The sequence below is a fragment of the Caretta caretta genome, chromosome 3, assembly GCF_965140235.1.
Source record: "Caretta caretta isolate rCarCar2 chromosome 3, rCarCar1.hap1, whole genome shotgun sequence".
NCBI lineage: Eukaryota > Metazoa > Chordata > Testudines > Cheloniidae > Caretta > Caretta caretta.
This window is the reverse complement of record NC_134208.1, coordinates 194,577,407-194,588,767: the sequence shown is the minus strand read 5'-3', so window position 1 is coordinate 194,588,767 and position 11,361 is coordinate 194,577,407. Positions and strand designations below refer to the sequence as shown.

General features: G+C 44.2%; 1 protein-coding gene across 3 annotated transcripts in view; it reads left to right on the top strand.

Annotated features, from left to right (window-relative positions):
* The first annotated feature begins 539 nt into the window (after positions 1-539).
* The window catches only part of MEIS1 (Meis homeobox 1), a 124,928-nt gene continuing 114,106 nt past the window's right edge, over positions 540-11,361 (top strand). For 2 of the 3 annotated variants that reach the window (XM_075127210.1, XM_075127212.1), the window contains exons 1-6: positions 540-1,287; positions 2,948-3,174; positions 4,887-5,028; positions 5,453-5,503; positions 6,251-6,301; positions 7,602-7,748. In XM_075127210.1, coding sequence (XP_074983311.1) covers positions 1,276-1,287; positions 2,948-3,174; positions 4,887-5,028; positions 5,453-5,503; positions 6,251-6,301; positions 7,602-7,748 — 630 coding nt within the window. In that variant the 5' untranslated portion in view covers positions 540-1,275. Of the gene's footprint in view, positions 1,288-2,947; positions 3,175-4,592; positions 4,748-4,886; positions 5,029-5,452; positions 5,504-6,250; positions 6,302-7,601; positions 7,749-11,361 lie in introns of those variants that run through there. The other variant, XM_075127211.1, reaches the window with a different exon arrangement.

Genomic DNA, 11,361 nt, shown 5'->3' with positions numbered 1-11,361 from the left:
AGACGCTCTGGGTCATCTCCTAGTTTTGCTCTCACACTTAGAAACGCTGGAATACTGGATGTGCTTGCAGGGCTCTGGGAAGAAGGATGGATGTTGTCTCTTTAACCATTGCTCCTCTCTTCTTCACATAACTCATGTGAGCGAGCTCAGATCTTTGGCAAAGGCTGCAAACAATTACCCAAAGCATTCGGTGTGAAAAGGGGACAGAAACAAATCCTGCCCCCTACAAAACAAACAAACAAACAAACAAACAAACAAAAAACACCCAACCCTGCGATACCCCATAATTTGGCCGGCAGCAATGAACTCTGCTTACAGGGAGCTCTTAAAATAGCTAAGAGCCCAGCCACACACCAGAATTACAATCTATTTTAGTAACTGTAACCCTGTGTGTGTGTGTGTGTTGTTAATTGAACGCTTCTGTGGCTCGCACAGCCTCTTTGCTTGCATCTCACCCAACCCACCCCTGCGCTAGGAGCCGAGTTGATGCAGCCCAGTGCATTGTGTAAGACGCGACCTGTTATGGCCACCACTACTTCCGGGTTCCAGCATTCTGGTCCAAATCCACCTCTCCGCCTGTGCAACACACACTTTACACACGCACGGGGGACTTGCAGCAGGCAGCATCGATCGTGGCTCCTTTAAGACAAACTCAGACAGACATTTTTAACCCTCTTCCTCTAGCCTCTCCCGCTGCAAAGGGGGAAAGGGAGCGCGCGAGCGAGATCTGATTAGGAATTAGGACTGATTCAAGAACAAGCCAGCGCTTAGACCTCCATGCATTTGAATATTAACATTTGAGGTGTCCAGAGCAGTGGAAGTACACACAGCGGATCATCATCATTCATTCACCACCTTGACAACCTCGCCTTTGATTGACAGCTGGAGTGGCAAAAAGCCATGAGACTTGGTAGTTGGGTTTGAGGGGCACTTTTTTTTTTAAACCAAAAAAAAAAAAAAACTGATTGGGGAAAGGATATTTGCTTTCTCCCCGCTGCTGTCTTGGAAACGAAAGGGGGAGAGTGAGAGAGAGAAAGAAAGAGAAGGAGGGCGAGTCTTTCTCTCTCTCTTTTTTTTTTTTAATGCTGAATTATTGTGTCGTTTCTTTGAGATCCAGTAAGCTGAAGATTTTCCTCGATTGCTCACATTGCTGGCGACTCTAAGGGATTTTTGCATTTTTGGGGGTTTGGGGGAGAGTTCGCGTTTGTTTCTTTTCACACTGGCCTTAAAGAGGATATATTAGAAGTTGAAGTAGGAAGGGAGCAAGCCAGGCCGATGGCGCAAAGGGTACGTATTAAAAAAATGGAATTTAAATGTGAGATAATGTTGAAACGTGGCTGACAGAGACGCTGCGAAAAAGTTTTTTCCCACCTCTTCTTTGACTCAAACCTATATATATATATTGTCAATTTCTTGATTCTATCAATTCCTATCACAGACACCTCACGGAAGAGGCAAACTTTCTATAAAATAATGATATACAGGCATGTAACTGAAAATACAAGTGTTTGTATTTATCAGTATTACAGCTATACTGCTAAGAATACAATGTCGTTTTAAAGTCACCAGCGTTTAAAATATTTAACTAAGGTGTCTTTGAACATTTTAATTTAGCATTTAACATTAGTGATGACATACATCTTCACTTTTCAAAGATAACTTATTAAACTTTAAGTAAACATAACTTTTTGCCATCACAAATGTGCAGTGCTGTAGTCAGACCTTCATTTAAAAATAGTTGCATATTTAAATTTGAATTAGGCAGAAGTAATATGCACATATATTTATCATTACTATTTATTACTATTTTTTACTATTATTCTTTTTTCTAGACTTATTAGATACATTGAGATGCGATGAAAATATTGTGAGGGACAATTATCATGTAATGAATAGAGTTTTTAAAAGAAAAATGACATAAAATTAAGTTTGCTTGCAATAATTTGTGTCCTGTCCCTCAAAGTACAGTTTGTAAAAGAAAGTTGCTGTACTGACAAACTTGCCTTTACTCTTTCAGTTCAAGCAATTGTCAGAGTTTTTTAAAACAATTTATTCACACTTTTGCTTTTAATAGATGAAAAGTGGCCGTTTCCTCTTATCCTTAAGTGCCACTTTAACTTTCGGTTTTTAATGTTTAACAAAGAATATACTTAAAATTCAAAACTTTCAGTAGCACATGCACACATCTGCAGCAAATCGACAATAAAGTAGATTGTACATAATAGCTGTAAACCAAAAATCGACTCTTTTGTTATTAAACTTTGGACAACATCAGATCATTGATACTTGTGTACTTTCCTTCTTAACAGTCGGAAGGTTTAAAACAGGGTATCTTAAAATTAACTAACTGCTTTAACTCACGTTTTTCCTCCACATGGGAATTCCCAATTTTCAGATTGTGCTGCAATAGTTAGAAAAAGTGTATCAGCTTTGGTCTTGCATCTAAACTGGTGCTTTACATTTTTGTTAAAGAGAGTTTAATTTATCATTTAAACGTTAGGAATGCTCTACACTGGGACAATTCACACACACACAGACACACAGAGAAATACCTTAAACCAGGAGCCTGTGTTAATCCCCGTGTTAATAATAGGTGTCCTCATTTTAACTTTTGCTGTGGAGACATATTGAAGCAGGAAACTTTTCAGCAACGTGTTTATTTTGAGCGTCACTCCAAAGCAACCTAAGCTGCTTTTACCTACTTCCCTCCACAAGGATGCTTTTCAAGGATCCAGAATTAATCCGTTTTGAGGGCCTGTTGGGGAAATGTATTTTTACAGATCTTCACCCTCTCCCCTCCTTTTTTTTTTCTTTTTTTTTTTCTGGGTCCTGTTTATTTGAAATCCATAGATTTAGCACTTCCCAGTTCCATGTGCTGGACCTTCCCCCATTCTAACCTCCGGTTACGACTGGCCTTCTGACCTTTTTTTCTTTGTCTGTCATGCAGTACGACGATTTACCCCATTACGGTGGGATGGATGGAGTAGGGATCCCCACCACCATGTATGGGGATCCTCACGCCGCCAGATCCATGCAGCCTGTTCACCATCTGAATCACGGTCCTCCTCTGCATTCTCATCAATACCCGCACACTGCTCACACCAACGCCATGCCTCCCAGTATGGGCTCCTCTGTCAATGACGCTTTAAAGAGAGATAAAGATGCCATTTATGGGTAGGTAAAGCTGGCATCGGGTTTGTTAGTTAAGAGATGATTATGCCCTTATTTCCCTCGCTGACGAAGGCAGAAGTAAAAGCCATTGACTCAGATCGTAGGTAAATTCTTGTGAGCCAGGCTTCCATTATAATTGCATGCAAATTTTAGGGAGGATTTGAAGTTTTCTTTGCTTCACATTATGCTCGGCATATGATTCTCCAATAAAGAAGATTTACTTTCCATGGGGCTTGAAACGGATAAACGTTATCCATAGGTAGTATTCAGTTCAAATATTATAACTTGCCTAATTTGTGTGTGTGTGTGTGTGTACGGAAAGCTACTTCGTTGCATAAACCTAGACTCCTATGTAGTTTTGATCACAACTTTTAAATATAAAAGACTGCTAAACTGTGAGCTTAAGGGAAATTAGTCATTAGTGTTGTGATCAAAAGGAAAGATTTCCGTGGTGCAACCTGTTAGGAGAGGTAAATATTTTGGAAGAGTTTAGAAGAAAGAATACCTTGAACGGTTTCATTCTGAATAAAACTTTTTAGCTTTGTTAATATATAATGCTGTATTAAGTAGAAAACTTCGGGGTTGTTTCTTTGAGCTGTGCTCTGTTTTCTAGCAGCATTTGAGGCATCTCAATGCGGTCACTTATAAAATAGTTTCTAGGCCATTGCATTTGGAACTGATGTGTTTCGTTGCTCCGTGGATAGCTTTAAAAACAGTTCGCGCATATTAAGTTGAAGTGAACTTTAAGATCCTTTCCCCCCATCTCGCTGAGAACAGCTAGCTTTGAAGCAAAACCATCCCATCATGCAGTTTCTTTATCTCATTATCACAAAGCTGTAGGATTTGTTTAAACTCCATTCAGGATTCTCTGGAATAGTTATGAAATCCCAGAAATTGAACTCATTTCGTAATCAAATCAAATCAAATATTAAATTTTCAGTTTAGCTTTTATAGCTAGTAAATGACTTTAAACGTCTCCTTAAGAGTTACTCAAGCTAGCAAAAATCAAAGCACTTGGCTTACACATTTCTAAGGTCTGTATCATTGTGCAATATTATATAGCAAAAAGAGGGGTGAGCAGCGCCTATATTGAGTAACTTGCGGAGGGTGTGTGTGTGTGTGTGTGGGGGGGGAGATGATGACCCAAATAAAAGCGTGTTCTGCTAACTGAAGTGAATGTAAATGGATCGCTGGATCGCTCGTGCTACCCGAATTGGGGCAACTCACTGGCAGTTTGGCTGGTCTTCGAAGTTAACAGCTCTCATTTTGAACATTATCATTACCGATGCCAAGGGGGATTTGCACGTTCCACACCCGAGTCCAAAAAGCTGGGGTTTGCTTGGGTTGATTTTTTTTTTAATCCAGAAAGTCCGCAATTTGAAGGGGAGTTAAAAATAATAAAAATTAAAAAAAAAAAAAAAAAAAGGAAAGGAAAGTTAATTCAAAATGGCTGCTGGAACCGCTTTGGTTTTATTCATAGCAAATGTTAACAATTTCTCTGGCCAGATATGCTGAAGCGATCATCAGATACAGCCCATGGCTCAGGGCCTTCGACTTCAGGTCTCTCGGTTGAAGGGTAGGTGAGCTATGATTGCGGGAGGGGGTGCAGCTGGGGTGGTGGTAGTGGGCTTGCTAAAAGATCACCTTGATGTTTCTCCCCCACTTATTCTGGGACTAACCATTGTCTTGTTTGTGACTATTGTATTTTCTTTCAGACACCCCCTGTTCCCTCTTTTAGCACTGATTTTTGAGAAATGTGAATTAGCTACATGCACTCCCCGGGAGCCCGGGGTAGCGGGAGGCGATGTTTGCTCCTCAGAGTCTTTCAATGAAGACATAGCAGTGTTCGCCAAACAGGTCAGCAAAACCGTGCTGGGGGGGGGAAAAAAAACCTCTCACATAACAAGAAAACAAGTCTCCGTTAAAAAAAAATTCATAGCCTCCCCCCTTCTATACTGCCAGAAATAAATCAATACAGTCTCGATTGTACCATCTCAATAAATAAATAAAGAAGATATTTTTTTAAACTTTGCTTACAGGGATGTGCAGCTCACACAAGACGGAGCGTAGCTAGATAGATGTAACTAATAATGTCTGTGGGTATTTTCAGTGCATTTGATTCATTTGTTTAAGTGTTTATATGATGTACTTAATGTAACAGTCAGAGCTTTGAAGGAAAGGTTACATAATGGACCCAACAGTGTAATGAAGCAAGAAATAATGTCTGCTTTTTCTGTTTCCATATTTCAAGTCTTTTTTTCCTCCCCTTTCTTATATTTAGATCCGAGCAGAAAAACCCCTCTTTTCCTCTAATCCTGAACTGGATAACTTGGTAAGAGTTAATAGCGCTCCCCTTTTATTTCTCTGCCCTCTGGAGAGAGATGGTGCTAGGCTTTGACAAGGATTTGGGGCTCTACATGGAAATTTTGTCGCGTGGATCTTTTTAATTACAAGTAATCCAGGGCAGTAATTCCGTGTTAAGTAAAATCACGTAACGAAGTACATAAAGAAAGCCCCATCCAAATGAGAGTTTGGGGTCTTTATGGCAGACTTGCCCTGCCCAAGCAGTGCATGGATTGATCTACGAATGTATCAGTGTATTTGAGGTCTCCACATACCCCCCCGCACCTTTAAATAGCTTTATGGGAAATGTAAACAGTGACTATGGATAGAGATGAATAGTTTAACTAACCGACCTAAAATGAAGTCGTTTTTTTTAAAGGCTAAACAAATACTTTGCCTCTGCATTAGGAATATTTTCTCCTCCTTTGCAAAGCGAGGGTCCAACGACGTCGCAATAGATTGCACTTTTTGAAGGAAATGTTTACGATCCGTATAATTTAGCTACTTCATTGCAATAGGATTTTTTGTTAACTCTAGCTCGCTTCTTGTTAAACAGCATACAAAGCCACTGCTATTAAGTTTTAGTGTTATTGCCATAAATCAAAACAACTTTTTTATTTACTACTACTACTAAAAAAAACAACAACTGAAGTTATAGACGACAGAAGGGGCAGCTGTGGGGATATACCGCAACTCAGGAATGAGATAGATGCTCCTGTTGTTTGTGTCTTTGCAGATGATTCAAGCCATACAAGTATTAAGGTTTCATCTACTGGAATTAGAGAAGGTAATTTTTTTTCTCCCTTCCTCCTACGTTTCAGTATTGCTGAAGTTCAAGCTTCTGGTAAATTTGCATAAATGTCTTTCTGTCTGGTAATTAGTGTCAAGACCAATCTTAGCGTCCATTTCTCTTCGCAGTTTAATTACAATTTCAGCCTCTGAAACCGGGCTCACAAACGACTTGGCCTTGTGTTCATGTTAATACCTTGCTGGCTTTGTATCCATAGTTGCAGTTCTGTGTGTTGCAGATGATATTCCGAATGTTTGTTTGTTTGTTTGTTTCAGCCACGCCTCGGAGATTGTTTTTGGTGAAGGTGCTTTGTTTAGTTTCAGTTAGTTTGGTCGAGATTTTTTTAAGAGCCATCTGCAGGTCACAGTCAGGGCACAGATTGTCCTGTAACGTTTTGCAGAGACAAAGCCGAATTGATAGTTGTGGCAGTTCCTTGATTCTGTGAATGCTGTACGCCTCTAAGCTAAGAGAGAACAGAGAGTATGCAGGCTTAATTCTGTTCCCCTCCCTATTCTGGAAATCTCAGCAATAATAATAATAATTGATAATAATAACAATATGAAGGCAATGTAATTCAAACCAACAGTCAGTTGAACGCACGTTCAGGTTTCCAGTGGATTTTTATATGTAATTGATAGCTGGCCTACAAGAGAATCCCCTTTCTCCAGAAAATAAACATTTCGAGAGGTTTTTAAATGCTTGAAAAGTTTCTTTAGAACCCCCAGCCATTTTATCTACCCATAACGGGCAGGTTGTTTTCACTGTACATGAAAGGTGTTAAAATATGCCCACTAATAGTGGAAACTCAAGAACAAATATATTACAGCGATTTGGGATTTAAGGTCACGGATGCCTATAATGTATTTCAGTATAGTGCATCCAGGGTTTTTTTTTTAAAAAATCCCTTTCTCTCTTCATACTCTTTGGAAAGGTTTTATGATGAAATAACTGGTTGAAATTAAATAGTTTACCTTAAATGTCACCCATGCAGGTCACCTCTCTCATGGCCACAGCTCCGGGAGCAGATGAATTTAACACGGGTGTTGAATATGTTGTAGCCTGTGAATCATCTTGTCACTGTCAATTTTCTGGGATATCTCTATTTTGCGAGAAAAGAAAGTTATTCCTAATTCTGGATGCGTCTAGAGGTCTCCGGGGGATAATTGCTGTGTGTTCCCCCCATTTAGAACTTTTGATGTCACAAGGCTGGGGGAAGGGTTGGTTGATTGCACTTGTCAATTTCACTTATGTACTCCTGATTATATTTTCATTTTTTTTTACCTCTGTCATAATGTAGGTACACGAATTATGTGACAATTTCTGCCACCGGTATATTAGCTGTTTGAAAGGAAAAATGCCAATCGATCTGGTGATAGACGATAGAGAAGGCGGATCAAAATCAGACAGTGAAGACATAACAAGATCAGCAAATCTAACAGATCAGGTATGATGATCTCTCCAGTGTTGCACACGCTGAAATTTGTATGCAGATCGCTTGCTGGGTCACTACGCCTCTTTTTATTATTTGCATATGATTAAGTCCCTTTTAGATAAATTTCCATCGAAATGAAAATTTTTGAATAATGTGGCTATTATTGCTTCATTAAGGCTTGCTCCCGGATTCGACCTGGCGAGATGAGCTTGTAAAAGCATTGCCTGCAAACTTGACCTGTTTCTTGTCGCTTTTAATTTTTGTCTTTATTTTATTTACCCTTTATAATAATAGAAGCGTTAGGCGTGATTCGCAGGCTTCTGGATGCTTAGAAAGGAATAGCTGAAGCCACTTAGAAAAATAATAATAAAATCCGAGATAGGTGGTCCAGGGAAGACAGAGAGTGTTTGAAATCTAGCAAATACTGGCTATTTTCCTCCTGTCTCTACGGTTCATTAGTCTGTCTTGTCAGTTTTCCTTGGCCGAGCGCTTTTAGACCTCAGTGAACATTGCTTTGTGCACAGCCTGCCTGCTGCAAGCGCCCCCATTTTATTTTACTTAATAGAAAAATAAAACCAGACCAAGGTTTTAATTTATTTTCATTGAACTTTCAAGTTTTTCAAACTGTCTCCTTTAGAAAAAAATACAGTTTAGTGGCTCTTAGGATGTCTGTGTTAAAGCTGGGATAGACCAAACCCTAGAGGCTTCGACACCCAATGTGTGCATATAGTGACGACTTGTGTTCGCTGCTTTCCCTTAGTGGCTTGTAGTGTGATTTGTGTGTGTGTGTGGGGGGGTTAATTTCAAGAGGTTACCAAAGCGAAATCAAGCTTCTAAAACATTAAAGTGGACGAGCCTTGGCGTTTCGAGCTCCTTGTTGTGAATTGTAACGTTTTAATGGTTGGTTGTTTATGATTAGAAATAGTATTTGGCTCATGGGAAAAAAAAACACCCAACAACTAAAAACTATGATCTGGTTCCTATATACAATTCTAGGTGTAATGAGGCTGACTCTGGAGGCTTCCTTTTGTTAAAGCAAGGCGCAGTCAAGCAGACAGGAGTTTTCTTAGCTGCTTTGCCATTATCAAGAACATTGTCAACCAGGAGTTATTTTATAGATTACTTACAAAAAGGTGCACTATACTTCAGCTTTGGTAGGAGCTCAAATGTTCGTTTGTTTTTTTTATGTACGAGAAAGAAGCAAAGATTATCGGACGGTTATTAATGTAGCGGTAGAGCAGAAGAATGGTTTGACTTAAGCCATGAATTTGCCAGAAACCCAGTTTTTAATTATACTGAGAATGTAAAAGCTTTCAACTATTTCTAAATGTTAGCATGACTCTCTCAACTTTTTTAATGAGACATTGAAAACAAGATGGAAACATGGGCATTGCTTCTGTTTGGTTGACTTGCATCCTACATAACTATTATAACGTTTAAAATGAGGGAACTGTTAAATTCAGATCTCGATTAGGAAAACTCGGATAGCTGCTGTTGAATAAAAATTGTAATCCAACAAGTCTAACTAGAAAATGGGTTTCTAAAAGCTCTGGAGTGCTGGGTACATAAAGCTATTTGAGCAAATTACAAGAATCGCTTAGGGGCACGAATGAAATCAACACTTTAATTGCCTCCAAAATGAAGATTTATACCCCATTCTCCTAACGAATCATTATTTTATTAAAGTGAAAGCTGAAGAAATGAAATTGTAGTTTGGGGTGTTGTGGTTTTTTTTAGAAGGCTGAGGCTTGCTATACACTCATTGCGCTCCCGTGGTAAGATTCACCTTGTGCCCCGCTTGTTAGCAATTTACCCACAGGGAGTGGCGTGCAAAGATTGCAGTCTAGATAGCCAGGCCAAATTGTCTTCGGGTGGCCAAAGCAAAAGTTCATGCTTTTAACTTGGGAGCTGTGGCCCCACTTGCTTATGCGATAGGTGTGACATTTGAGTGTGTCACCTCCGGGTTGCCCCGTTTGGTTGGGGTTGGCTTCGGAAAGTTGAAGGAGGCTGCAAGGCGGGGTGCGGATGCTTCCTCGCCTTTAATTCCCCTCCGCGTCAGGCTGTGCTTGGAGAGGGCGAGAGAGGAGAGCGGCACATGTGTCTTTCGCCTCTCCGAAGCGGCGGGAGCTGGTCCAGGGCGTGCGGCTCAGAAGTTGCGAGGTTTCCCAGGGCGGCGGGCGCGGGCTGCGAGGAAGCGCCCAAGCGGGCCTGTAGCGCGCGTTGGGGCGGGGGGGAGATGAAAAGAGAAGGGTCCTGCTCCGCCCGCCTGTGCGCGCGGCCCAGCCCGCTTGGAAGCCGGTGTGGCTGTCGGCGTCGGGCCGGGCTGACGAGCGCCGCTCCCCTTCGGGTGTTCCGGGAGCCGGAGCGCGCCGAGTTAGCTAATTAACCCCTCTGTCTCTACAGCCCGGCCGCCTTTCGCTGCAGCCGCCTTTTGCCCCGGGCAGGGAGAGCCCGGCGCTTGGAAAGCTGGCCGCTCTTTGCGGCCGTGAGACGGGCTCGGCCTCCGGCGGCAGGCAGTTTCCTGGGGCGAGGCAATCCCCTCGGCCATTCGGGTGTGCCCACTAGGGGCCGGGGCCTGGCACTGCTGCGTCCCCCTCGCTCCCTCCTCCGGAGTCCTCGAAACCCCGGGCGTGACATCCCTGGGACGTGCTTGAGGGCTTGGGTCACTGCCTGCGCCCTCTTCCGCCGGGCACTGGCTAACCGCCCCCCAGCGCACGAGTTCCCTTCCCTGCTCCTCCCTCCAAGGCCCGGGGCCGCGCTGCGGGGTTAGAGGGCGCGTGTCAGGGGCGAGGGCTGCAGGCGGGGGAGGAGAGCGGCTTGGGGGCGGGGGGGCTCTAGGATTACGGAGAGGAGAGCGGAGGGGGCGCATTGTTGGCATTGGGGGCAGGCGGGTTGGAGAGCGCGTGCAGGGAGGCCCTGCGGGGCGCAGGAGTGGAGAGGAAGGGGGCTTGGGGGCGCACTGGGCCCTGCGGGGGGGAGAGGAAGGGGGCTTGGGGGCGCATTGGGCCCTGCGGGGGGGAGAGGAAGGGGGCTTGGGGGCGCACTGGGCCCTGCGGGGGGGGAGAGGAAGAGGGTTTGGGGGCGCACTGGGCCCTGCGGGGGGAGAGGAAGGGGGTTTGGGGGCGCACTGGGCTCTGCGGGGGGAGGGGAAGAGGGTTTGGGGGCGCATTGGGCCCTGCGGGGGGAGGGGAAGGGAGTTTGGGGACGCACTGGGCCCTGCGGAGGGAGAGGAAGAGGGTTTGGGGGCGCACTGGGCCCTGCGGGGGGAGAGGAAGAGGGTTTGGGGGCGCACTGGGCCCTGCGGGGGGGAGAGGAAGAGGGTTTGGGGGCGTACTGGGCTCTGCGGGGGGAGGGGAAGGGGGTTTGGGGGCGCATTGGGCCCTGCGGAGGGAGAGGAAGGGGAGTTTGGGGACGCACTGGGCCCTGCGGGGGGGGGATGAGAGGAAGGGGAGCTTGGGGGCGCACTGGGCCCAGCGGAGGGAGAGGAAGGGGGTTTGGGGGCGCACTGGGCCCTGCGGGGGGGGGAAGGGGGTTTGGGGGCGCACTGGGCCCTGCGGAGGGGGGGAGGAAGGGGGTTTGGGGGGGCACTGGGCCCTGCGGAGGGGGGGAGGAAGGGGGTTTGGGG